This window comes from Triturus cristatus, chromosome 2_2, assembly GCF_964204655.1.
Source record: "Triturus cristatus chromosome 2_2, aTriCri1.1, whole genome shotgun sequence".
Lineage (NCBI taxonomy): Eukaryota > Metazoa > Chordata > Amphibia > Caudata > Salamandridae > Triturus > Triturus cristatus.
Window position 1 is genome coordinate 317070213 of NC_140582.1, and position 27771 is coordinate 317097983.

At 46.2% G+C, this 27771-nt stretch overlaps 1 protein-coding gene across 5 annotated transcripts in view; it reads right to left on the reverse strand.

The window, feature by feature from the left end:
- The window catches only part of SEC24B (SEC24 homolog B, COPII component), a 678312-nt gene that overhangs the window by 522225 nt on the left and 128316 nt on the right, over window positions 1-27771 (reverse strand). For 3 of the 5 annotated variants that reach the window (XM_085641377.1, XM_085641375.1, XM_085641373.1), the window contains 2 exons: window positions 18284-18471; window positions 6168-6352 (listed from right to left, as the gene is read on the reverse strand). In XM_085641377.1, the coding sequence (XP_085497503.1) occupies window positions 6168-6352; window positions 18284-18471 (373 nt within the window). The remainder of the gene's footprint in view (window positions 1-6167; window positions 6353-18283; window positions 18472-27771) is intronic. The other 2 variants (XM_085641376.1, XM_085641374.1) reach the window with 1 other exon arrangement.

Below are 27771 nucleotides of genomic sequence, written 5' to 3' on the forward strand. Positions count from 1 at the left end.
TCCAGAGATAAGCACAAGTTGCACACTTCGTGTGAGTCTAAGCACGGAAACTTCGCGTGGCACCGAGAACAGAATTTGAATGGAGTCCGTTCCACCGACTGCGAGGCGGACCGACGCGGGTAGGCTCAACTGCCTTCCACAAGCTACCCTATCGAAAGAGGGATTTTGTAGTAAATATGATACGCGGAGAATGGAAATACGCGATCGAAAACAATACCGTTGAGGGTAAGTGGATTGCGCACCGAGGGGAACCCGAGAAACGATATGGAACCGGAGCGCAGCAATTCACGTACGAACCTGATGGCGGAAAAAACACAATCTAACAATGGAGTCGATGTCCATGCGCACTATCACCGAAAGGAGGAGTCACCTACCTCGTGACTGGAAAGACTTCGTCGAAGAAAAACAACTTGCAAATATCCAGACCCAACACTAGATGGCAGGAGTATGCAAAGCATGTGATCTACAGCTCCCATGCCTCGAACATACATTTTTCAAGACTGGTTTATCCCACTTGCACATCTGACAATGTCAACATCCAGACAAGACTGCTTGAAGACACTCTAGGATCTCAATATAGCTGCTTTGGAAGAACACAGTCAGAATGGAAGAACACAGTCAGAAGCATGTGTGTTAAAAATGCCTGTGCCACAATTTTGCCTTGCTCTGAAAGAACTGCAACCTTTATTTAGTTTTATGCTGACTTTGTGGTACACATGCTTTTTGCAATCCGCCACCCATCTCACTTTGCCACTGGCTAGCCGCCACTTGCTTGTAAGTGACCGCAAGAATAAGGTTAGTTGATGAGAATGTCCGAGTTATGTCAATGTAGTCACAAAGTGCATTTTGAAATCTAGCACAACCTATCAGTCGCATTTGAGGCCTGCTTAAAAAGAGACCAGAAGAGGGACCACCTGGTAAGAATGAAAATCCAACATCACCTTAAGAGTGACCTAAGTGATTTTCATACATTTTTATCGAGAACTGTAGGTAATGGCAGACATCCTGAAGCTTGAGGAGCATTTTGGCAGAAGTAATGACTACTAGTAAAGGTGCCTTACAGATTACAAATGTCTAGTCTGCGCAATACACACACTCAAAAGAGGAGGCCACCAACCTTGACAAGACAACATTTATCTATGAAGCCCCAAAACGCAAAATCACCATGCATTTTCCTATGATTTTTTGGGAACGTAATAGATCGAAAACGGCTGAACTGGGTTACGGCAAATTTGTCAATAAGCAATATCTTGGTCCTGAAAGTGTGTCTTTTGTGATTTGGTGTACATCTGTACAGAAGTTTTTGAGAAATTAAGGTAAAAAAATATTTGCATATGTGGTCAGTTAGGTTCACAAGAGTACAGCAGGCGCGCAAATTAAAAAATTGAGCTATCTGATTGAAGAAAGGGACTTTCCTTCCCGTCAGCTGTCGCGCTCCAGAGGGAGGGAGAGGCTCCTGCAGGACTTCGCACTCTGACTGGCGAGCTGCAACATGAAGCAAAATGTTGCAGTCGACATTCCAGGGCGCGGGGACTCAGTCCCCATGTCCTGTAAAAAAAATGTATTAATACAAGAAAAGATAATGGGGCAGGGTAGAGGGTACCCAGTCCTGCTGGATCATGTGGAGGGGGGGGTGAGGGGGGGGAGAGGAGTGCCATAGAGATCGCAGGATCGCAAACCTCAACATTTTATTTTTACATTTTCGAGAAGGGGGGTCCCTCTGGGACTCCTCCACCCCCGCCCGAACCCCTCCCTCCGAAATGTAAAACAAAACATTTTTCCTGTTTGCGATCCTGCAGGGCTCCTGCGGGAGCCAGCGAGCCCCCCTGGACTCTGTGGGGTCCCGGATGTGCTTCTCTCAGGGGACTTAGAGTAAAACAATATATGTTTATATAATGTTTTAAAAAGGTAGTGCCCATGGGGGGTAGGCCAGGCCCTGCGGCTAACCCCATGCCACACACTGTCGAAGGCCATATGCGGAGGACGGGGAGTTGGTTGCCTGAGGGGGTTTGCTGCCCATGCTGTTTGGATGCAGGGCATGGCGCCAGCGTGGGGTTAGCTTTATGTATCATTATAAAATATTTATTTGAATAAAAATAAAAAACTAGAAATTCACTTAAAAGACCAAAGGATAAAGTAATATATTTTGTAATTGTAATTATATCGTACTTTATATTAAAAGATACATAATGAATTCACTGAAAAAAACAAAAATTTAAGTGACACTATAGTTAGGTGATAATATAAGTTAAAAACATACAGTTGTAAACTAAAATAAAAGTACTAAAAAACACCAGTTCTAGCTATCTCAAGTAACAATAATTTGTGTAGTAAAGTACATTGTGCTCTAGCCATGCACTGTTAATTACTTTCCATATTACATCACTCAAGACATGTTCTATGACATCATTGGTAACATCAGATCAACATTTGAAATGACCATTAATGACAACTCTTGGAGAGGTGCAAGTTATACTTACTTTACTGCATGCATTATTGTTACTTGAGATAATTTCAGTGGTTTTTTCCTCGTTTAAACCTGCATGTTTTAACTGACATTTTCACCTAAATAACATCCCTTGAATAGATAGATAGATAGATAGATAGACAGACAGACATTTCAGCTCCATGGGTTGGATGCAGAGCTTCCCGCTTGCAATCTTGGGCTTGTAACAGGCAATACAGAGGCCCCTATAAAGATAATAAAAGCATTCCATGTCACAAATGAGTCACGCCAGAAGTGGCTTCCCAGTTCATTTTACTGCCGAAAAGCCAGAGGACACAAAACATTTCAACTCCTCATGGGTCTTATTCACAGTAGGGGTGGTTGTTTCCTCTACATTTTCTGTACTAAAAAAAAGTGTGCACTAAAATAAACTGTTAAACCACTACTACCATGGCTCATTTGTTTCACGGAACACTGACACTTTCTTCTAATATGTGAATATATAAGTTATGAAAAGAGGAGATTAACTACTTGTGTCTTAATGGTCCCTCTCCAGGAACTGAGCAAGAGTTACTCCCATCGACTAACATCGGCAAGCTTCTGCTGTATCCCAATCTGAGGGCCTTGTAGTCATTAACAAACTTAAAAATCGGGCTCTCTTGATAATCCTGGCCTCCCTGTCAGCTTAAAACCACTGGCCGCACTTTCCAACACCAGCTCTCGACCAGGCCATGATAGTGCTCTTGATTTAAAGCAGGTGCTGGATTTTTATTGTTTTAATAAAAAGGTGGACGCCAAGGTCCAAAGGACAGAAAAAACGAAAGGCCCATCACGCTTCTTCTTCTGGCCTTTAGCAAACTCATAGGTCTCTTTCCTGCTAAGTGTACAGAAAGATTTTGAAAGCATGGGTTTTCTGGACTGGACTCTAGCTTTGGGTAGTGAAACAACTTTGGTAGTAGCTCTCGACTTCCTTCAATACTTTGATGATCTCTGCCTCCTCTGCCAGTCTCTTGCTACTTGCCCTGTGTGCAGTTCTTTGATGCTTTTGCCCATTCCATTCTTCTCGACCATAGAGCGGTTGGTGGAGCCCGGCTGACTGAGACAGCTCAGTTCTAGCTCATCTCTTTCCTGTCAGGCTGCTCGGAACTGAAGCCTTGTTCCCTTTTCGTTCTAAAGACTAGCCACTGGGACACAGGGTCACTCTCTCTCATCATCTTTAAAATCCATGTACAGCCTCTAAGGGAGTTGATTATGAGCTTTGCATCCCAGGTACTGTCCTACTCTGAGGCCACTCAACTCCTCATAGCATTCAATAATGAATCATCCAATAAAGAAATACTCAGCAAAGAGCACCTGTTGGCTGATAGGATGGCAGCCAACTTCCTCAAGTGATCTGAAAACCTACACTTTGATAACTGAAGAGAGTCCGGACGCAGTAACTTTTTCCTTCCACCATGGGACCCTCTCTCGTTTGTTACCAAAGTGAAGAATCCTACCTCTAGATTGACCAAGTCGTCTCGCTCAAGGCTCAGGTTTAAAATAAAAACAAAACAAAAAAAATCACTTAGATCGTTTGCTTTCCTCTGCTGAAAACCCTGAGGAAACATCTCACTCCTCTACCTTGCAACAACTGGGCTATGGTAATTAGTTCCACTATACTCTCACTTATACTCCATAGGAAAGCTCTAAATGTAGGTCTCCCAAATTACCAGATTGCTAATGTACAAAGAACCCAAACATTTCAGTGTATATGTTACTCAGTCTTTGGGTGTATGATCACTTTTCCGACACTAGGCAGTCCCCTGAAATGGCTTCCGGTTAAGAAGTGGTACAAACCTCTTTGTTTGATTCCATGGGCCTTCGACAACAAAAGCCCTAAACTGCTTTACTCTAATTGTTTATAATGCCAACGACTGGATCAGCTTCGTAGTACAGATTTCTTGTTAAACGCAGAAATGATGTGCAAGAAGATCCTTTCGATTTCTGGGCTCTACACCTGACCTCCAATAGACTATCCAGCACTCTTTTTCACAAGAAGCTGAAAAGTTTTCTTTTATGGTAATTTTTGCTGTCTACTGCCATTTTCCTTCTGGTTTTCTCTTCTTGTGTCCATGTTATAGCGTCATGATGCCTGGGGATGACAGATGCGCTTTACAAGTACATATATAAAAGGGGGAAAAGTTGTTAGATTGATCAGGTTTATTTTATTTTTGCTCCATTTTATTTTGAAAACAAAATGTTTCCTAACCTACACTGCTCCTTCATTTTAAAACCCTGAAAAACTCAGTTGCTTCTTTCAACACCCTCTCGCAAGCGCACATTTTCTCTTTTCTGGACACCCTGGGATTCAATGGTTTCGCTCTTTCACTTTCATCCATGGTAAAAATCAATTGGGGTCGGCATTCTTCACCCTAGTTCTCTCTAGACTTGCTTTTGTGAATGCCATACTTTCAGACACCTTTCAGTCATCCACTGCACAACTTGTACTAGTACATTTTAGTGGCCAGTGCTTGCTGCCACATCAGGCAAATGTGTTTACACCCCCATACTGCACTACCTCCACTGGCCTCTCATCATGGTAGGAACCACTTAAAACTCTTCTGCTTGGTTTACAAAGATATATCGCCCACAGCAACCCTCCTTACCGGATAGAAATGCTCCTAATTACTGGTGGTCTGAGAAGTCTCTGAATCAGAAATTCTTCTCAACGTAAAATATCCAAATTCAAAACAACATTGCCCTAACACAATCCTTCACCGGTGCTACTATTACCAACTCGAGTTCGCTAACCCTTCCCTTTGTTATCAGATAGTACAATCTGAAAGTATCTTAAAACTCCTCCTTTTGCACCAGTTTCTAAATTACTTTCTTCTGAACTCAAACCAAGATCTAAGCTCAGATCTGCACTTCTGTTCTGTCCTCTAACATTTTAGTTGGCTAAACGTTTCATATGGCTAATCTATGTAATGCTCTTTTGTTATGATCTGTTGTATATAAAAACTAGTTTTATATGACACACTCAAATACCATGCATCATGGTGCACAGTTTAATACATTTTTAAATAAAAACAAATTTGGCAAAGTTTGTGGAACGTCAGCAAGGGAAACCGAGAAATAGAATTCAATCAAGGTAAATGAGAGAAACACATAAAAGAGCACCTTAGTATTTAAAGACACATTTTGTGGACAAAGCCCTTGTAAACCAGTGCTGTACAGTAACAAACATTTTGATCACAAATTGCCTTTTCGCTAAACATTTAGAAGATAGTGTCATTAACAAAGAAGTTATTTTGAAATAAAAATTCCACATGTATTGTAGATTGTACATTTACTTGCCTAACCAAAAGTTGTGATACATGCAACTAGAATGGTAGCTTACTACCAGCTAGACAATAACACAGAAAGACAGTCTAAATCGGCTTATGATAAACACTAATTTGCAGTGAGATATGCCATCCACGCCTTCCAAATGGGGAGACTTTGGTAAAAAAAAAAAAGTATTTTTTCTTACAGCATTACAATGAAAGTTACACTTTAAACATATATAGAATAGCATTCTACAGTCCTCTTACCAACAGTAGCAGAGAAAAGGTTACAAACTAAGTTTTCCTTCAACATATGGAATCTCTACTATCATTTGACTTGATAGATTAATTCAAGCAATGCACCTCTCTGTCCAATATATGCTGTCCACTTTACTATCACAAAATAGGATACCTACTGAGAGCTGCAATTTAATTTCTTAAGATCAGGATTCAAGTTGGGGACAGGTGCTTCAAGAGGAGAAATAGGCAGAATGTTTCTCTCTTGAGTAAGGTTGACTGGTCTCAAGCATTCTGGCTGTTGAGAACTTTGAAGACTCAATCCTCCTAAAGATGACGACAACTGATTAGTTGCAGGATACTGCTGAAAAGCATAAAAAAAGTACAAAATGTCAGAAAATAGGATACATCAACCTCTATGTAACAGCTTCATAAAAACATGTTTTTAGGCCACTGAATAGAACCTTCTGAGAGGTCTTGCAAAGCAATAATAGAGGTAAAGTGATTGTGTAATAGATGCCAATAATTAAATCGGGGAACATCTAACTGTTTAGTTATTCCTGCCACTTCAACACGATGCTGGAACATTTTAAAGTTTAGAATTAGAATTTTTAAAAAATCAATTTGCACACATTATTTATTTTTTTACAAAAAAATAACAGAGGCAGACGCTGCATATGGAATTGTGATATGGCCCTTTTCAAAGCTGCCAGCCTTTTAGCGACTACAGTTCTCTAAACTACAACTTCCAAGTTGTAGTGGCAATCTATATAAGAAATGGTTATTGAATCACGTGAAAATAACTGTCTAATGTTAAATATTGATTATGGAAAGTGTAGCTTTTATGATGAAGAGAAGCATGGGTTTCCATCACCTACTGTGCTCTGTAAAATTTAGCAAGCATCAGTTAACATTGGCACAGAGTGTAATGCTCCAAATATATACACAAGGCGTCTGTGTAAGTTGAGTTTTTAATCTTTCCAGCCCTGAGGAAGTAGAGGGGCAAATTGCCCACTGATGAAACACATGTTGGATGGCTGAGGACTCGGAACTAATAAAAAAAAGAAAGAACTGGAGAACATATGGACGTCTGGATGACTCACGTTACTGTTTTTGTACACAATTGCGTGTGCTTAGAGGCTTGAGCCATTTGTTTAATTGCCTTTGTTTAAGGGATTCTGGGATGACATCCCTCCATTTTTGAGCAACGCAAAAACCGACATTTACGTATTTATATTTGTACACTGTCTTGAGCGTTGAATTCCCTTATTCTCCCCTCAACTTGTAACTAAAGATTTCCAAATACAGCTGGGTGTCATCTATGTATAGATGCTTCTTTGAGAATGATCGTGAAGGACTCCATATAGATATTGAACAGTGTAGGCAAGAGAACAGAGCCTTGGTGGACACCTCAGGTAATTGCTGTTGGTTCAGATGTCCTCTTGATTACTTTTATTTGTTGAGAGCAGTTCTGTAAACCAACATAGGAGCACCCCATCCGCGCAGATCCTTTTTTGGAGGGAATCCAGGAGAAGCTTGTGGGCGACCATGTCGAAGGCCAACAATATATCTAGGAGTATCAGCAGGCAGCATCAGGGATTTGTGAAGGTCATCTACTATGTCCAGAATAGCCGTTTCCCTTCTGCATCCTTTTCTAAAGCCTGACTGATGAGGGTTAAGGAAATTGTTGTTGTCTATGTGCTGGTTTAGTTGGGAGAGAACACATATCTCTAGAGTTTTGGCTAGGAAGGGGAGATTGGGTTAAGGTTGTTCTGATCTGTTCCCAGTTTTTTATTAGTATTGGCGTGACTTGACCGAGCTTGAGGCAGTCTGGCATTACACCAGTCAGCAAGAAGCTGTTTATAATCTTAGTCCAGATGTGGGTTAGAGCATGGTTGAGGTTTTTTTTTGCCAGAGAGGCAGGGACGAGTCCGTCAGGTGAGAGGATGGTTTGGACGTAGACAGCAGAGCAGAAATGTCCACCTCCAAGAGTGGGTTGAATATGTTCTATCATCTACGAACTGTGAGGGGCCCTTGGAACTGATTACACCCGTTGTAGTCCAGAGGAGAAATAGATGATAGGGAGGCCATGGGGAGATTGTTATCTTCCTTTCTGGGAGGAAGGTTCTCCTTGGTTGACAGATGTGATCTTCAAGGGAGAGCTCAATTTTCGCAACTTTTTCATTGACAAAGTTGTCACGCCGTTCTTTGGAGGTCTGGTTTTTTTAAGGGTGGTTTGGAGGGTTGTTGTTTGATGACACTGAAAAGCTCTTTGGGGAGGTTTTTGGCCTAATCTAGAGCGTTGTGGAAGAAGGTGGCTTTTTCTTTCGTGATGTGCTTTGTGTAGTTTCTGCGTTCTCTCCCGAGTTGATCAAGGTGGACTGTCAATGCATTTGTTTGCCAAAGTCTTTCTGCCGCTCTGAGCTGCCTTTGTTCAGTGTTTAGGTCTTAATTGAACCATTCTCTCGATGGTGTGTTTCTCACCCTTTTCAGTTCCAGGGGGTTACTTTGTCCAGTATAGAGGACATTGTTGAGTTGTAGTGGGGGGCGAGTTCAGTTGTTGAGAGGTTATCAGAAGAAGGGGGAAGAAGTGATCCCATTCTTCCTTCGAGGTCCGCTAGGGGAATTTGTCTTATGTTTTTCGCCCATTGGAGGGTATTTTGCATGCGAGTCAGGTTGTGGAATGCTTTGTAGATATGGAATAGAATAACATAATAACCTGACCAGTCTACGGGGAGGATGTGGTCAATAGTTAGTGTTTCTTCCCGAGTTATTATAGCATCCAGGGTTGAGCCTTTGTTGTGGGTTTGACCTCTACAGTGCTGTGAGAGGTTCTTACTGCATACGAGGTAATTTAGGGATTGAATTAAAAAATCGCGTTTGGCATTCCAGTGAAGGTTGAGGTCCCCTAAGATGATGTTATTGGTACATGAGAGTGAGCAGTGTGTTATCAGATTTGCAAGGTGTTCACCTTAGTAGAGAGTGTTGCCAGGTGGGTCGTAAAGTAGGTGACAGATCATATTTGTGTTATGTTTCATCCATATGGTGGTGCTGAGATATTCAAGTGAGTTGTAGTTGAAGGTGTCTGTTACACCTATGTTGATGCTGTTCTGCCGTGGCGGTCTCACCTGTCTTTTTTGATGATTGAAAATCCCGGTGGGACTAGTGTGTCCATGATGGGCTGTGAGGATTCATTTAGTCATGTTTCTGTGATAAATGCAATGCCAATGTCATGGTTCAGGTTGGCTTCTGCTAGTTCTTTTGCATGCTTAGTTGCAGACCTGCAGTTCTTGAGTATGCATTTGGTTTGACTGCCGTTCTTAGGAACTTGATTGGCGAAGGTCATAGGGGATATTGAGGAGGTGTGCTGGTGGCGTGGTCAAGCTCATTGGTGCGTGATAACCTGTATCTTAGATGAGGGGTTGATTTTGGAAAATTCCAGGTTGTAAGATTTGCCTTGCTCCTCCCTCCTCACTCTGAGACATCGTTGCACTGGCTCTTTTAGGCCTCTGAGATTTGTTCTTGAGAGGTGTTGTGATCCAGCTGGCTGGCTGAGGCTTAGCTCTTCCAAGGTGTAGTTTGTTGTTGCCAGTAGGGGGAGAATGAGGGTGAAGGGCAGGATTCGGAATATGGGTTTAGGTTCCTTGTGATATTGTTGATATCCTACATTACTATCTCTAGTTGGTTTTCCAGGCGAATTAATCATTAGTTTAATTTGGACATGGGTAAGTGATTTAAAGAGGGGAGAGTATGGGTGTTTCGCTTCAGATTGTATGAGGTATGGCGCTCGTGAGTCTGAGTTTTTTTTTAAGTGGTCGGCGTGAGATAAGGGGCATCCCAGACACAAGAACCTTAGATTTGACATGTTAAGAAGAGACCCGTCTCCACGACAAGTCAGGACTCCATGAAGAGAGGCGCTAAGCTCTGCACATGTGGCAGCCACCCTGCACCCACTGGATTTCGACTTGTCCAAGGCAAGAGGCCGGTTCTAAAAGGAAGGTAAAACCCCTCTGCAAACCCCAGACTTCACTAGAACTCCCTTGGGCCAAAGGAACAAGTCCCCTGCAGTTCACAGGCACAAACCGTCAAGTCCACAACCTTGAAATCCTGTTCCCCAAGCCATCCGGCATGGCCGCACAAAGTCCTTGGGCAGGTGGCTACTGGGAACTATAGGCCTGACCCTTACCAAGGCTCAGCTTTCTAAAACATTCCCCTGGTTCTCTAGATAAAGATGTCCTCAACCGGAGTGCTTGAATGTACCAAGGCTTGTAGGTGGTCAGTCCGACTACAACCTGCTTTACTCGAAGCTTCAAGAGAAGATTCACCAGCAAGAACGAGCATCCGCCCCGTGTCTCCATCGTAAAGATCTTGCATTTGTTTTCACCCTCTCTTGGCACGCCTGCCAGCTCCTCTGGCCGCAGATAAAGTTCAGCACCACGGATAGCCAAGAGCACCTCTGCACCAGAGTCGCCCAAGCCAGGTAGATCGGATCAGCCTGGAGACTTTTGGTCCAGGGCCAGCTCCTTGCTTAAGTTCTAAAGGGTTTTGCTTAACCCGTCCCGCAAGTACCTTTTTGCTAAGGTAGCCATTTCAAGACCTGGAGTATGACTGACAGCTCCATTTGACAGCTAAAGTGCGCCTCTGTACCCCGCTCCCCTGAGCCATGTAAAATTGTGCTAGCTGTTGTGAATTAGTCTAGGGACTCACAAGACTTTAACCCAGAGTGGGTAACTTTGAACTCACTAGCTAAGTAAGCGATTGCATATATTGCATATATGTTTTCCCCATTGACCACACAGTTAAATGTGTTTACACTGCAAAGTACTGATTTATACAATGATTTAAAATTGATAACTCAGGTTATCCTGTATGTATATGTGCGGTCTAAAAATATAAAAAAAATCAGAGCTATTTGTATAAATTGGTTTGGATTGCTCTTAAGTCGTGTCAATTACTTATTATCCATTTTGGTGATCTGAAATGCTTAACACCCGTTTCTCTAAGTAACCTGTCTGCTCTTTGCCACTCTATCAGGACTGAGAGAAGGTGTACAAGAGTACAGAGGGTCCATCTTTGTGTATTGTGCCAGTATTACATGACAAGACACCTCTGCCATACCACATACTACTTTCACCTTGCAACATCATGGAACTGTACTCTTCCATGTTTCACTTCAATTTACATTCAATGTATTTTATAAGAGACATTCAAGCCAAAAAGCATTTTATCAAGAGAAAGTTCATGGCCTTCTACTGTGAACATAGCCTGGCCCAGGATGTAAGCAGCCATGAGGAGCAGTGTATCAATATAAAGTGGCTGCCACCAATATTTGGAAGGTCTGAAACATATGCTGCCAGTCCTATGGGCTGGAGATCTGCACATGCCTGTGGCAATTCGTGCTCTATGGGCATATCTTTATCTGCGAAGGTATCGAGATGAATCAATGATGATAGCCTGCTGAAGGAGATTGACACAACTATTGGCTATTTGTAGACTGCTCCAGTGCACTATTTTAAATACAATGGGGTTTGTTGTACAAGAAGAGACCATCCTCTACATTTACAAATGCGGATTGGAGTTACCCTGGACCTCTTCTCATACCATTAAACATTTTATCTTATGATAGTGCGCTTTATTCAGTTTGATATAAAGACCACAGTAGGCAACATAAGTTCAAACCCCATTTATTGCTAGAAGAAAGAAAATAATCTGTTGTAGGTACTGAAGAAGGTAGTTATAAATCAATAATTTCACAGCTATGCGAGTTGACCATTTGTGAATCCCCCTAACTATGATGTCATTATTATAGAAGAAAAAAAAAAGTCTCCATGCTGGGTCAAAAGGAGCTCTCTTGTGGTGGTGTTGGGTGATGTATGGCTAAGAATGTATGAGAAGGATGTAACTATGTGGAGTTTGTGATTGGTATACATACATACATACACATATATATATATATATATATATATATTTATATATTTTATGAAATCCTTAAATTCTTATGACAAATAATGTTATTGATATATTTATTAAGGCAATGGACCAATTGGATGATACAAAAATGGAGAAACTAAATGAAGATAATGGATGTTTTTTTGATTTTGAGAGATGATAATTTCCCCCTGTCCTGAACCTAAAAATCATTGTTGGAGGTGCAATTTCATAGGATTCCTCAGAGAAAACTCCCAATCCTAATTTCAGGTAATGTTTCCTGAAATCCATGTCAGTGAAAGTCAATAAATATCGCTGAGTTCTTTCGTGCCAGTCCATCAATAGATATTATGAAGATAGACTTTTCTTTATTAATCCGGATCTCTTTTTATAGCCTTTATAAAAGAAGCTGGGGGAAAAGACAGCATATATCGTCAGAGTTTTGCTCTGCATGGTCTAGCTCCAAAAGGAAAATGTTACTTATCCTATAAGCATCTATTCGTAGCATGCATTGCTGTGGATTCACATGCTGTGCATACTGCTGACACCTAGTGTTGGGCCCAGATGTGTGCAAGTTGTTTTTCTTTGAAGAACTCTTTTCGAGTCACGAGGTACTGACTTATTCTCTTGCTTGCAATGCATATGGTCATCTGCTCCACTGTTAGATTGTTTTCAGCATAGAGGGAAAGGATGGAGATGGAGCAAAGCGACACAGGAAAGAGACAGAAAGATGACTATGCAAAATAGGTAAGAAGGAATAGCAACTATAACAGCAAAAGGCGTACGGAGGAGGGTTCATGCATGTGAATCTACAGCATACATGCCAGGGACAGATGCTTACAGGGCATGTGTGACTGAAGATACACATGCTGTGTATGGACTGTAATGCAGTCCTCCTCTGAGCAGTGGCTAGCCTGTGGATTTTGCAGAAGACTGAAAAAGGATAAACAGAACAGCCTGTCCAACAATGGTTTGCTGGCGGGCTAATGCATTAACACAGTAGTGTTTAGTGAAAGTATGTGGTGTAGACTAGGTAGCTGCTTTACAAATGTCTGCTACGGGGATGTTCCAGACGAAGGCCATGGAGGCCCATTTTTCCTGGTACAGTGGACTCTAGGAGGAATAGGCAAAACTCTTTTAGCATGTTAATATCTTTGGATACATTTAACTATTCATCTGGCTATGCCTGGTTTTCATAAGACCTTCCTCTTATGCAGTTCAGAAGAGGCAACAAACAATTGCTGAGTTTTCCGAAAGAAATTCAACCTATCCATGTTGTACATTTTTTACGTCGAAGGTATGAAGAGCCCTTTCTGCAACCGAGTCCAGTTGTTGAAGGAAAACGGGCAGTTCTGTAGACTGGTTAAGGTGGAAAGGAGAGGCCACCTTAGGAAGAAATTTGAGTTAGTGTGACGGACAACCATATCTCTATGAACCTGACCGAAAGGTTCTTTAAAGGTTAAGGATTGGAGCTCACAAACAAGTCTCAATGATGTGATAGCCACCAGGAAGGCTACTTTCCAAGAGAGAAATTGTAAGGGACGTGACTGAAGGGGCTCAAATGGAGAACCCATAAGTCTTGTGAGTGACTTGTGTGCCTTCAAAACTGCCTTAATGAGTGAAATCTTGAAGAGAGAGACATGTCTGTTTTGGAGAGAAGCAGCCACAGCGAGCAAGTGCAGCTGAGAAGGCCTAGGCCACATATTTGGAGGCGTAGTAGATAAATGATGTTTTGAACGCTGCTGGTCAAGGGGTCATTGTGGTTTGAAAGGCAGTAGCAGACAAGCTTTTTCTATTTGGCAGCATAATAGGCAAGAGTAGTGGGCCTACGTACTTCTTTAAGAATGTTTATGCATTCAGGAGGCAAATTTAGGTACCCAGACTCTAAGACCGAAGAAGCCAGATCGCAAGGTTAAGACTTCTGGGTTTGGGGTGCATGATTTCTCCATGGTTTTCTCAAAGAAGGTCCGGCCTGTTTGGGAGCCTCTTGTGCAGAACCTCAGAAAGCTCGATGTGTGGTAAACCAGGGATGTCTGGCCCAAGTGGGAGCCACCAGGATGAGGGTGAGAGAGGTTTTCCGCAGCCTTTGAACCACAAACAGAATGAGGGATAGAGGTGGAAAAGTGTAGGCAAATATCCCTAACCAATTCATCCATAGTGCATTGCTCATGGACTGCTGGTGTGGGAATCTGGAGGCAAAGTTTGGGTATTTTGCATTTTCTGCTGTGGAGAACAGGTCCATGTCCGGGGACCCTCAGCGCTGGAAGTGCAAAGAGAACTCCTGGGTAGAGTTCCCACTCATGGACTTGTTGCTGTATCCTGCTGAGAATATCTGCAAAGTGATTCTTCACTCCTAGGAGATATTTCACCAGCAGTTAGAGAGCCCAGCACTAGATGAACGGAGCTAAAATGTAAACCTTGAGTCTCAAAGCAGTACTTCTTAGGGTGGTGGGACTGAATGGTGCTGGTTAACCAAATAATTCATGCAACACAGTTCAAACAAAGTAACTGTCAATCATATCCGAGACTTGAGGCAGTAGTTCTTTACAAAATTATGCAAGACTGTAAGCACGACGGTGTAGCTGATGTCAGCAAGTGGGAAAACTATGGCAAGAGCAGTGGAAATATCTTTAGCCCTCCTGGAAAAAGCACAAATGCCACCAGGTGGATCTTTGCTAGCCAGGGCATAGCAGATATTGATACAGAAGATGAGCCAATGTGAAATGGCTCAATAGGTCACCACTTTGACTATTTTAACTCTGACGAAGCCCACAAAGAGCTGATTATCCACTCTGTCCTGTTGCGTGTGTTTAATGTAAAATGACTGCAGATCTAGAATCAAGCTGATGCAGTTCCTCCTCCTCTTTGGTGGGATGAAGAGAAAACAAGAAAGATTGTAAGGTAACTTGACTGGCCCATATGAAGTGCAGGTATTACCTTAGGTAGTACCTTTTTATAGTACTCCGGACAGGAGAGGGATCTATGCCAAAACGCAAAGCAGGTCTTGAGATCATTGGAACCTGAAGGCATCAGATTATTGCACAAAACCAATGGCTATGGAGAAGATATCCACAGGTGGAAAACCACAAACAAGAGAAGATCACTTTAGTCACTTTGGGGTGTAACTCCAATTTGTGGTCCTACAAGGAGAGGTAACTTTACTCATACATTGAGGGAACCTGTGGGAATGGTCACTACCAGCAAGTCTTCCTGTCACTGTGCCCAGGGCCACAGGAGAATCATCTCTCACTATTGAGTACACAACTCCACACCACTCTGGTTCTTGATATAGGTGATGGTAGTGGTGCTGTCTGACAGAATCTGGATGTACCAACTGAAGAGTGGTCTTTAGGGCAAGACTGACCTTCGGCAGATAAGCAAATTTACAAGCAGGTTACTGTTATGACACAGACAAAGGCCGCACACAGATTTGCTGCCCAGACAAGCACCCAGCCCAGCGAGAAGGCACTTGTGACCATGGTAGCCTGAGCCTGTGGACGGCTGAAAGGGAGACTCCTCAGAGGGCTGGATCGGTCGACCTATGAGTGAAGATCATGATGCATCAAATGAAAGATCCATATCCAAACGGAGAAACTTCTAGGGTGCTGCAACTAATGCCACCTCAGGCATGGATAAGAGTTTGAGTAAGACAAATTGAAATCATTGCTAGAATATATGTGATTATGTGAGGGGGGAAGAAAGGCCTTCATAAGAACTGGTCCAATAAAGGTAAGCTTCTGTGAAGGACTAAGGCAAGACTGCTGTATGTTGATAGTAAAGACCAGATCATGGAGGGGAGCCATCGTCCACTGGATATATTCATGTCAATGACTTTGTCTTCACTAACTAGATGTCCAAATACCCGAATACATGGTCTCCCAAAGCACAAAACAAAGCAACTGCCAAAACTTCCATTTAAACACCTGGGGCTGTTGTCAGTCTGAATGAGAGAACAACAAGCTGAACGTATTGGGACACCAACTGTGAACCCGCAGCAGTGCCGGAGCTTGAGAAGCAATAGAAGATCAAAGTATGTGTTCTGGAGTGCTGGGGACCTTAATCTCCAGAGTTGAAGGCTAAAAAGCCTTGACACAGGTAACCTACCAGATCAATAGATTCAGAAAGCACTGGTTCAGAACAAGCCTCAGGCACCCATACTTTTTGTGGACCAAGAAGTAAAAGGACTAAAATATCAGGCCTCTCTCTTCCAGATGCACCACTTCTATGGCTCCTTTGTACAGCAAGAAAGGACTTCCGCTCACAGGACTGAAATAGGAGCAGGCAAGCATGCTCAGAAGGAAAGAGAGAGGTCTTGGGGAGAGGATAGGAATTGAAGGGCATAGCCTCTTCTTCTAGGAGTGAGTTGCTGCGAACCCATGCTGCATTCCTCTTCAGGTCATCATGCCGCCTTCTTTGCTTGTCAGTCCATCAATCCCTACCAAATCTACCAGAAGCTCAAACCCACCAAGACAGATTTCCAGTATTTTGCAAAGAACAACAAGAAACAAATAGTACAAACCTGACTCAATAACACGTACCTTGACAACTTTGCACCCCAACTTTCACTAAAGTCCAAGTCACTTGGATTCACCTTGGACATCAATTTTGCCCTTAAGGAATACAATGGAAAAAACAAATGTGGCTTGGTACCGGCTCGGTTTACTGAAGAAAAGGAAACTCTTCCACAAAGCAAATTCAGAACTGCTCTTCATGACCTAGTGCTTTTGCATCTGGATGATTTTAACAGCCTGCTCCATGGACCCACTTATTTCACAGTGCCAACTTCTTCCTCCAACTGTCCTTTTAAAAGCATCCCATAGCACATCTCACTCCACAGCTTGAGGAAATAAGATCACATCACCCTCATCTTAATGGAAGTTCACTGACTCTACTGCCGGCCTGTGCCATTTTTCAAAACAAGCTGCATTATTTACAAACCAGTCACGACCAACACTCCGGCTTACTGGAGAAGATACCATATCTGGTGGCTCTATGCACAGCCACAGCAGCACACCATCAGAGAGGAGACAAAGAAGTGTAAAAAAGAAACACGGAAGCATGCCTTCTCTGCCTATGCACCCAGAATCTTGAACAAAATTCTTGTATTCATCGGGACCGCCTCAACGCTGTTTCAATTTAGGTAGAGGTAAAGACCCACCAGCTTAAAAGAAAAAACTGTAGAAATGCATTAAAAGTACACTTCTGCTCCCATAGGAATTGTTCACTGTATGCTTGCCTTAGGCATTGTAAAGCACACCACTACCTTCTGGCTAGGTTGAAGCTACAAAAATACAAGACAGATACATAAATACATACATGCGTGCAGAAAGCCAATTCAGGATCTTGCATCATCTTGAAATGGTGTTAAAACTATTCAGAAATAGCTGCTTGACGCTGTATTATCAGCATGTGGTGGTTAGAAAAAGCGTGGCAAGAGGGAGCTTGGCGGGGCTAATTTTAAAAGAGAAACAGCAAAAAGGGGAGCATTCACAGTAAGGAGAGGGACGAGAGTGAAAAAAATACATTACAATAGATCATGCCGTCAGCAGTGGAAGGATACAACTCACTATAACACAAAGACTGAAATGATGCTTGGGATGACAAAAACAAGATAAGGATCAAAGTCATAGAACTGGGAACTGGGAACTAGACAAGAAAGTCACCTAATTATGAGTGAGTGGCAAACACAAAGCACACTCTATACCCGTATAACAAACTCAATAGGTCTGTTGCCAACAAATCGCTAAAGCCGTTTGTATGCGAGACCTAAAAAGTGATAGATGTAAATGGTTCAAGCTAGAGATCCTTCTAAGTTTTGTAGCACTCCATGCTATTATTTAAAGTTACTGTATACCATCACGAAAAGGACCAGCCATATGCAAATTAGATGAGCCTCATTTAAAAATGAGCAGTCCAGTCCCAACCTCTTGGCTTCGCCTACTTTATGAAGCAACCTTAGCTCCTTCAGAAATAGAGTGAGGTCCAATGACACAGCAATTGAATTATATGAAGGATTTGGCTTCTGAAAGGTATTCTTTACCTGTGATATTTTTCTTTACAACAGTATTTGAAAAATCATTGTCCTTTCATATGTGCATCCAACAAAGTGGGAGTAGTAGTGGAAAAAGTAGATGTGATTAACTTGTTTATTATAAGTGAACACTTTTTACCGCAAAGAATGAAACTTTGTATTTTATACAAATGTGGCCCTCCTCTTTCAATGAGAAACAGTTTATGACAGAAAATGCATTTCACACATAAAATACTTATATGGCTAACAAATAAAACGTAATCTGCACTATTACAGTCGTTTACCATAACCTTATCTGAAGGGCTGCAAATACGTTTCTAAACTAAATTCTCTTACCTGTGCATACGGCTGAAACTCAGACCGATAGGGTGCCATATTGGAAGGCGCAGAGGAGGGAGGAGGCACTGCATTCCGATATCCAGGTTGAAGTGATGGGTAACCATAACCAAAAGGCTTAGCTGGTTTTGACGTTTGAGAAACTGAATGAGCTGGTGAATCACCACTTACAAATGAAGAATTAAACTCTATGGATCAAAACATACATTAAGAAAATAAATTACTTTAGTTGAATTACACAAGAGCAAATAAAAATTAATCAACGTTTTGGTCATTTGGTTAATTAAATTACAGTTCTTCATTCTAGATTTAGCCACAAATGTCAAACAAAGACAAGCTTAAAGGTTTACTTTTTTACATAATAAGGGTGTTTCAGGGATTAGTATAAAGGTTAGAAATGATGGTGAAGATTCCTGAATCGAGAACATTGTATGCGTAAGCAAACAGTGACCTTATCCTGTAGTCCGGAAATATGGTAGGTCCAAAGACACTCTGGAAGTGTAATACTTTTTGACTATTACCCGGTATTTGTAAAGCTCAAACAAATCACCCCTAAGGGTCTCAAGGTGTTGGGGGCCGTCGGGGAGCTTAAGTGAGTTACTGCCCAGAGTCACATGATGACAGGAGGGCCACTTTCCATGTCAAAAATTTGAAATCCGCTGAATGGATTGGCTCAAAGGGCGCCTTCATGAGTTGAGCTAATACGATGTTAAGACGCCACGTGGGTGGAGGCTGCCGAATGGGCGGGAACATCCGGAAAAGACCTTTAAAGAATTGCTGTATTACTCTAGATGCATAGAGAGAGGACGAACTGTCCTGACGAAAGCGAGATATTGCCGCTAGAAAGACTTTTAAGGTGTAGTGAGACAATCCTGACTGTGCCAACTGCAGGAAGAAAGGCAAAATCTGTGCCGTGGAGGCATGAACTGGATGGATGTGAACCGACGCACACCAGTGACAAAAGCGCTTCCATTTTAGCTTGTAGGTCTTCACTGTGGAAGGCGCCAGCGCCCTAGCCAAAACTTCTCTGCAGGCCGGTGGAATGTTCAAGTGAGCAAATTCGAGGTGCTCAGGTTCCAAGCAGACAATTTGAGTGAACTGGGATTCGGATGGCAAATCCGACCATCGTTCAAAGGTCCGGCCTCGGGTGAAGAAGGATGGGTTCGCATTGGGAGAGGAGGAGCAACTCCGAGAAACATGCCTACCGAGGCCACCGTGGAGCAATCAGAAGAATGTGGCACTGTTGTCTCCGCATCTTCCACAACACTCGAGGAATCAGAGGGATCGGCGGAAAAGCGTAGGCAAACATCCTGCACCAATTCATCGAAAGGGCATTTCCGCACGACCCTCTGTGGGGAAGCCAGCTTGCGTAGGACTGGCATTTGCTGTTCTGTGGGGTTGCAAAGAGATCGAGACTCGGGCGACCCCAAAGGCCGAAGACAAAGTCTAGAGTCGGCTGATGCAATTCCCACTCGTGGGTCGATGACGTTGACCGACTGAGTGCATCTGTGAGAATATTGGAAATGCCGGGCAGGTGGACTGCAAGAAGCGTAATCCGATGGAGTATGGCCCAATACCAGATCTTCTGAGCCAGCTGAGACAGCAGCGGAGATCTTGTCCCGCCCTGCTTGTTGAGGTAGTGCATGCTGGTGGTGTTGTCCGTCTGAATGAGGACTGACTCCCCTTGAAGCTGTAGCCGGAAGGATTTGAGCGCAAGGAACATTGCCATCAGCTTCAGCCTGTTGATGTGCCAGGAACGTTGAGCCAGTGTCCACTTGCCTTTGACGGACAGATCTTGAAGATGTTCGCCCCACCCTTCCAGGGATGAATCTGTGATAAGAATGAGATCCGGGGCTGTCGCCAGAAAAGACGTTCCAGCTGCGATGTTGCGAGGACGAGTCCACCAATGCATAGCCTGAGCCATGCGAGCGGTTACAACAATCTGGTCGTTGAAAGAACCGGAGACCTGACGCCATTGCTTGTCCAATTCCTCCTGAATAGGACGACTCTTCAATCTGCAATGTGGGATCGAACAAATGCATGAGGACGCCATCCCCAGAAAAGACTTCAATATGCGGACTGAAATGGACTGCTTTGATCTGATAGAAGTTGGAAGCTGCAGAATCAGTGTTTTCCGATCTGCAGAGGCGAACGCCATGGCCGTATTGATGGTAGCGCAGAGGAAAGTTTTGCACAGAGCTGGCGTGAGGTGAGACTTCTGTATGTTGACCGACAGGCCCAAAGAATGAAACCGATTCTGACAGTACTGAGTGTCGAGGAATGCTTGGTGGGAATACTGAGACTTGATGAGACAATCGTCTAAATATGGGAATATTTGGATGCCTCTCAACCACAAATGGGCTACCACTGGGGCAAGGACTTTTGTGAAGACTCGAGGAGCTGAGCGAAGCCCGAAGGGCAGAACCTTGAATTGAAAATCCCTGTGGCCTACACGAAAACGTAGGTATTTCCTGTGGCGTGGTAAGATCGGCACATGGAAGTAGGCGTCCTGAAGATCGATTGTTGTCATGAAATCGCCCTGAGAGAGGAACTGAAGAATGTCCTTCAGCGTGAGCATGCGGAATGACTGGTCCTTTATAAACTTGTTGAGAAACCTCAGATCGAGGATGGGGCGCCACTCCCCCGATTTCTTTAGTATGAGGAAAAAACGGGAATAGAACCCTAGACCCTTCTGTGATTTCGGAACCACTTCGATGGACCCTTTCTTGAGCATAATGTGGATCTGATGGAAAAGTTCCTTTAGATGAGCGGGAGGAGGTCCGGATGGAGGGGTGTTTCGAGGGATCTTTACAAATTCTAAGACATGGCCCTTTGAAACAATGTCCAACACCCAACGGTCCGAGGTGATTAAGGACCAATTTGAAAAGAATTGGGAGATCCGTCCTCCAACTGGGGAAGGGGAAGAACTGTGAAGTGGGGAACTTAAGCGTAGACAGTCATTGTTTCTTGGAGGAGTTTCCTCTATAATTTGACTCGCCTCTATAGGATTTACCAGTCTGTTGTCTGTAAGACTGTTGAGTCTGGGATGAAAAACGTTGGTGCCCTTGGTTGTAGGAGCGGTACTGATTGGAATTCCCACGAAAGGAAGATGTAGTGCCGCGTCCGCGAGCACCCCGAAAAGGCTGCTTTCGAAACTGGAGCGTGCCGAGAAAACGAGCCGACTCCGTGTCCTTTTTGATTGTTTGTAGGGCGTGCTCCACATGCTGTCCAAACAAGGGCATATCCAGGATCTTGGCCTGGGCCTCTTGGCGGAAAGAAGTGGAACGAAGCCAGCCCTGCCTTCTTAAAACAGCTGCTCCAGCAAGCTGTCAAAATCCAGTGGAGGCGATGTCTACAGAACAATCAATGATTTCCGAGGAAGCTCTCTCACCCTCTTGCAAGATCTTTAGAGCGTCCGCTCTAGAGGGTTCTGGAATAAGTTTAACAAAAGCCTCCATGTCCGACCACGTTTGTCGATCGTAACGGCCCAGGATGGCCAATGAATTAGCCGCTCTTACTGTTGTGGAGGCCATGGTAGAGAACTTCTTGCCGATGGCATCTAGGCGTTGACCATCACGGTCAGGCGGAGACGAAAGAGGAGACGAGGGATTCTTCGAACGACGTTGAGCCGCCTGGGTGATAACGGAGTCCGGCTTAGGTTGGGACACCAAGCAAGCTGGAGAAGAATCCGGGGCCTGGTACTTCTTCTCTAATCGCGGAAGAACCGCAGGGATTGAATTAGGGGGTCTTCATCAGCTTAATTCCCTCGTTCCAAACGAAGTCAATGATGGGCACCGCCCGAACCTGTTTTTGTGGTTGCGATTTGAAGTCGTACAGAAAGCAATCCTCTTCCCTGACGACCATGGGAAGATGAAACCGTTGAGCCGCTCTTTCCATTAGCTGATGGAAACCTGAGATATCGACAGGCGGAGAATTTGCTGGTGACTTTGGAGGTGATGAAGGCGAATTTATTTGATAGTCATCCCATTCAGCCATGGTATCGTCATAGTCTTGGAGCTCTCCGTCCTCTCTATCCTGGAGACCCTCACCAACACTCTCTGTAGAGGGATTCAATGGAGGTGCGGATGGTGTCGGCTCCGCTGGCGCCGCAGGAGGAGCCGGAAAGGTTGATGATGCATTACGTGGAGAACCATGAGATGAGGATGGAAAGCGACGATTATAATCTTCCAACATAAATTGGAGGTTGGACATGAGCGACAAAGGAAGTTGCGCCATAGGAACCTGTGCAGGAGGACCTTGTTCCAGTTCCTGATTGTAATGATCATGCGAATCATCATCATCCTCGAAATCTTGGCATTTAATGAAGAGTTCAGATGGACTGCGAGCAGCCCGGAATGTAGGCTTTACATCAGATTCAGAATCATTCTCGTCACCAGAGGGAAATAACTGATGAGGTGGCTAGGTGGCCGGTGGTATCAGAATGGAGCCCAGCACAGCATGACGACGCTGTAACAAGGATTCGTCAACCAGATCAGATGTTGACGTACACATTGGTACCAGAGGCAGAGATGCAAAATTTGACACCACCGTCGACGATGCCACCGTCGACGATGCCACCGTCGACGAAGCCGCCGTCGACAAGGCCGCTGCCGACGAGGCCGCCGACGACGAGTCCGCCGACGACGATGTCAGCGTCGACGAGACCCACGTCGACGAAGCTGCCGTCGACGACGAGGCTGCCGTCGACGAGGCTGTCGTCGACGAAGTTTTAATCGTTGGCGACGCAGACTTCTTTTTCATCATCGTCGATTTGGACGTCGACGGGACAACAGCCTTCTGAGTCATCGACGAGGATACCGGGATCGTCGACGAGACAGCCTTCAAGGATACACATACCACAGTCGACGGAGAGTACGTCGACGAAGTTGTCGTCGACGACGACATAGCAAATCTGCTTGAAACCGTCGTCAACAAGGTTGAAGAGGTAGCAGATCTCGTAGACGGAGGGACCGTCGACGGGCCAGTCGATGGTTTTGCACGTTTTTGACCAGAAACATGCACTGAAGGAGTCACAGACGCCTGAGAGTGAGATCTCGGGTGCATTGGCGTAGTAGCAGAAGGCACTTGAACTGCAGAAACTCCCACAAGTTGAAGTTTTTTCTTTTTCAAAAAGGGAGAAGGCAAGTCCTGAACACTACTACGCTTGGAGGAGACTCCGGTGCGAGCAGAAGCCACACTTTCCACCTCAGAAAGGGGGTTATCTGTATCCTTCAGTTTTTGAAGCCACAACAAGAGGTGACCTTCCCTGTCCTTTAGTGTCTTCTGTGAGAAACTTCTACAAATCTTACAGTTGGCCACCTTATGATCAGGATAAAGGCAGTAGATACATTTTTCATGAGGATCCTCAGAAAAAAGTCTTAACTTGCCACAAGAAGCACAGGGACGGGGAGGAGCCTAGCGCGCACCCAAGATGGCCGCGTAGGTGCGAGGCTCCCGAGGACCTCCGCGACCTCCTGAATTAATCCTGGCGATATCCTGTCCTTGTTGAGGGGACTGTGTCGGTGAACCCGAGCTGAGGCGCCACCCGTTTTTCGGGTTCGAATCGGACCCCGGACACCGGTGGGAGCACCGATCGAAGGTTGCGGCCTTCTTCGCGCCGGCCCCCCGGATTGGAGTAGTGGGGCGATCCGGGGACAAAGTGAACAACAGCGGCGGGCAAGGCTGGGCGACTCGCGTACCCCGCACTTTCACTTTCGCTTTTGCGCCCTCCTTGCCCTCAAGCGAGGTAGGGTTGCGGAGCGGGGTGCGGTGGTGTGGCCTTGTCAAGGTGCCCGGCTGACCCGCCGGCTGTGGGTCGTCCTGCGATCCAGTGGTCGCCCTCCCCCCCCCCGGAACCCGTGAACTGGTTTATCGGCCCGTTTAAGGAGATTGGCACGACGGTGGGAGAGCAAGCATGTCCACCAAACAAGATGGCGACCGGGCGAAGGTGAAGACGACCCGCCGTGGCCCGGCGCACCAATCCAACAGTATGGACCGCTACACTCTCCAGAAGGGATCTCCGGAGACATCGCGCACATCCCCGGCGGGCCCGACGGAGGCATTTGCTCAGCCGGTGGATCTGACCCTCCGGGACGTCATGGGCGCCATCGCAGAGATGAAGGCCTCGGTGGACCAGCGCTTCGACACCCTAGCGCAAAAAATAGACTCGGTCCTTGTGGATGTGAGCCTCGTGAGGGCTGACTTGTCCAAAACGAACGACCGGGACGATTCCCTGGCCCACACCACAACGAGCCTCACGACGGATGTGGTGGCCCTCCAGAAGGAGGTGTGCCGGCTTGGCCAGGCGAGCGCCCTGATGGACCGGCGACTGGAGGATTCCGAGGGTCGGGCCCGGAGGAATAATGTTCGTATTGTGGGGGTGCCGGAGGGACGAGAGGCGGAGGCGGCAGATCTTTTTGTGGAAGAATTGATCCTTACCCATCTCCAGCCCCGGGGGCTGAGTAAGCTTTTTGCGGTGGAACGTGCTCATCGGGTCCCTGGGGGCAGACCTAAGGCCGGTGCCCCGCCACGGCCTCTCATTGCCCGGATTTTTAACTTTCGGGACAGAGACGCTATCCTGCAGACCTCCAGGCAACAGGGACCGGTCAAGCTTGATAACATGGATGTGCATTTCTACCCAGACTTTACTCCGGCGGTCCAAAAGCAGAGACTGAGCTTTCTCGGTGTTAAACGTCGCTTACGGGACCTGAACCTTAAGTACTCAATGCTTTTTCCAGCTAAGCTGAGGGTGGAGGTGGAGGTGGATGGTCGCACGCACTTCTTTGACCGGCCCGAGGCGGCTGGGGACTGGTTGGACACTCTGCCTGGAGATCGGGGCAGAGGGGGTGGGGGGGGTGCGGTCAGCGGGGAGGGCCCGCCTGTTCAGAATTGAGGGGTGAATAATAGGCCTTGCTCTGGACAACATTCCTTTACCATTTATTGATCGTATATGTTCCCCTCCTATGGAGGTCGTTCGGGGTCTGTTGGGGGCTTCCCTCCTCCTCTGGGGGACTAGTTAGTTTCATCTAAGGGGCGACAGGCACACTGCACTTTGGGGGGGCTGTCTGGGCTCATGCAGGGGTGCAGGGAGGGGGGAGTTCTGTTGGGATGGGGGGGTGGGGGGGGTGTGTTGTTTGTTTGCACCGCAAGGCGAACCCGCTACTGTATTGTTGCTCTCAAGATGCTCTGTGGGGGACGACTGATTGTTTCCAAGTACGATGGGGGGTAGGGATTTGACTTTGTTGTCATGGAATGTCAACGGCCTGGGGGATAGGATTAAGCGTGGTGTGGTCCTGCAGTACTTGAAACGTATTTCACCAGATGTTGTCTTCCTGCAGGAGACACACCTTATAGGTAACTCCTTTCATGCTATGAATCGGCGGGGCTATCGTTTGGTGGCCCATTCGGGCTTCACTTCGGGCTCGCGGGGGGTGGGTATCATGATCAAGAACTCGCTCCCGTTGGAGATTGATGAGGTGCGCCATGATGAGAGAGGACGCTACACTGTCCTGGTGGGTAGAATGGAGGGTAGAGTGTTTATTTTTATATCAGTATACGTCCCGCCTGGGTTACAAGCTACTACATTTGCGGACCTGGGGCGCCTCCTTCTGGACCTTCCGGGTGGCCTGCTGGTGGTTGGGGGGGACTTTAATGCGGTAGTTTCTGGGTCTATGGATCGTCATCCCCCTAGGGACCTCCCCCGGGCACAGGCGTGGCTGTCCGGCCTTTTAGACACACTGGGCCTGGTGGATTGCTGGCGCCTAAAGCATCCCGCACAGCTGCAATACACCTTCCACTCGGGTGCCCATGGTAGCCTCTCGCGGCTTGATTACATCCTTGTCCCGGCGGCCTATGCTGGGAGGGTGGGGGAGGTGTGCCATCTGGCGCGGGGTATTTCAGATCACTCCCCATTGCTGTTACATTTTGATGTCGTCCCGAGGGGGGAGGGCAGGGTGGCTCCAATCAATGCATGGTATTTGCGCGACCCCACCATTCGTGCCGACTTAATCAAATCCTTACAGCGATATTTTGACGAGAATGTGGGGTCTGTCCCTTCGGCCATCTCCCTGTGGGAGGCTTTTAAGGTAGTTCTCAGAGGGGAGGCCCTCTCCTTTATCTCCCATGCCCGGAGGCGCGAGCGGGAGGAAGTGACCCGGGTGGAGGCCGAGATTGTGGAACTGGAGGGTGACCTGGGGAGCGGGGTAACGGATGCCAAGCTGCATGTTCTACACCTCAAGCAGGCGGCCTATAGGGCCCTCGTCACGGAGGCGGCCAGGGGCCTCAGTAGAGAGCAGCAGGGGCGATTGTATGATGTGGGTGATAAGGCTGGCAAATTGATTGCGTGGTTGGATAAGAGGGAGAGAGCGAGTCGTGTGGTTCCTTTGATTGAGAGGATGGATGGTGCGCGTGTCACCGAGCCGGAAGCCATTGTCTCCTGCTTCGCGGATTACTTCCGCGAGGTGTACTCCCCGGTTTCCCCCTGCTCGGAGGAAGATTCCCATGCCCTGCTTCGGGACATCGCGCTGCCCTCCCTTACGGTGGAGGACAGGGATTTGCTGGACGCTCCGCCCACCTCGGACGAAATTGCCCTGGCTATTCGCTCGGTTGCATCCGGCAAGGCCATGGGCCCCAATGGTATCCCCATCGAGCTTTACAAGCTACGCCCGGATGTACTAGCGCCCCACCTGCGCGCGATGTTCCTGGCGGCCCACTCGCGGGGTTCCCTCCCGCCGGACCAGCGTCTGGCCACAATCGTGGTGATCCACAAGGAGGGGAGACCCCGTGAGCGGGTCACATCCTATAGGCCGATCTCGCTCTTGAACGCGGAGCCCAAAATCCTCGCCAAGGTGTTGGCCAACCGGTTGGTCGGCGTGGTGGGCGATTTGGTCCACCAAGACCAATCTGGCTTTATACCCCACCGCAACACGGCTCTTAATCTGCGACGCTTGCACGGGGTGCTCGCGCGTGTCCCGTTTGTGCGGGAGCCGGCCATCTTGGCGTCCTTGGACGCCACCATGGCGTTTGACACGCTTGAATGGCCATACATCTGGGCGATGCTGGCGAAATTTGGATTTGGACCGGGATTCATTAGCTGGGTCAAATTGTTGTATTCGGGCCCATTGGCGCAGGTGGTGGTGAATGGGCGAGTCTCGGCCCCATTCGCGCTGGGGCGGGGCACGCGTCAGGGTTGCCCCTTGTCGCCGCTCCTGTATGCACTGGCCTTGGAGCCCTTGGCGGAGTGGCTACGGTGGCACCCTTCTATCCGTGGTCTCCGCTGGACCCCCGAGCATGAGGACCGCGTATCCCTCTACGCCGATGATATCCTTTTGTATCTCGCCTCCCCGCGTAAATCGCTGATTGTCCTGGTTGATGTTTTGCGCTCCTTCGGTCGTAACTCAGGCCTCGTCATCAACTGGGCGAAATCCTGCGTATATGTGCTTTCCGGGGAGGCTCCGGCCCTACCACGGGACTGCCCGATCCAGATTGCC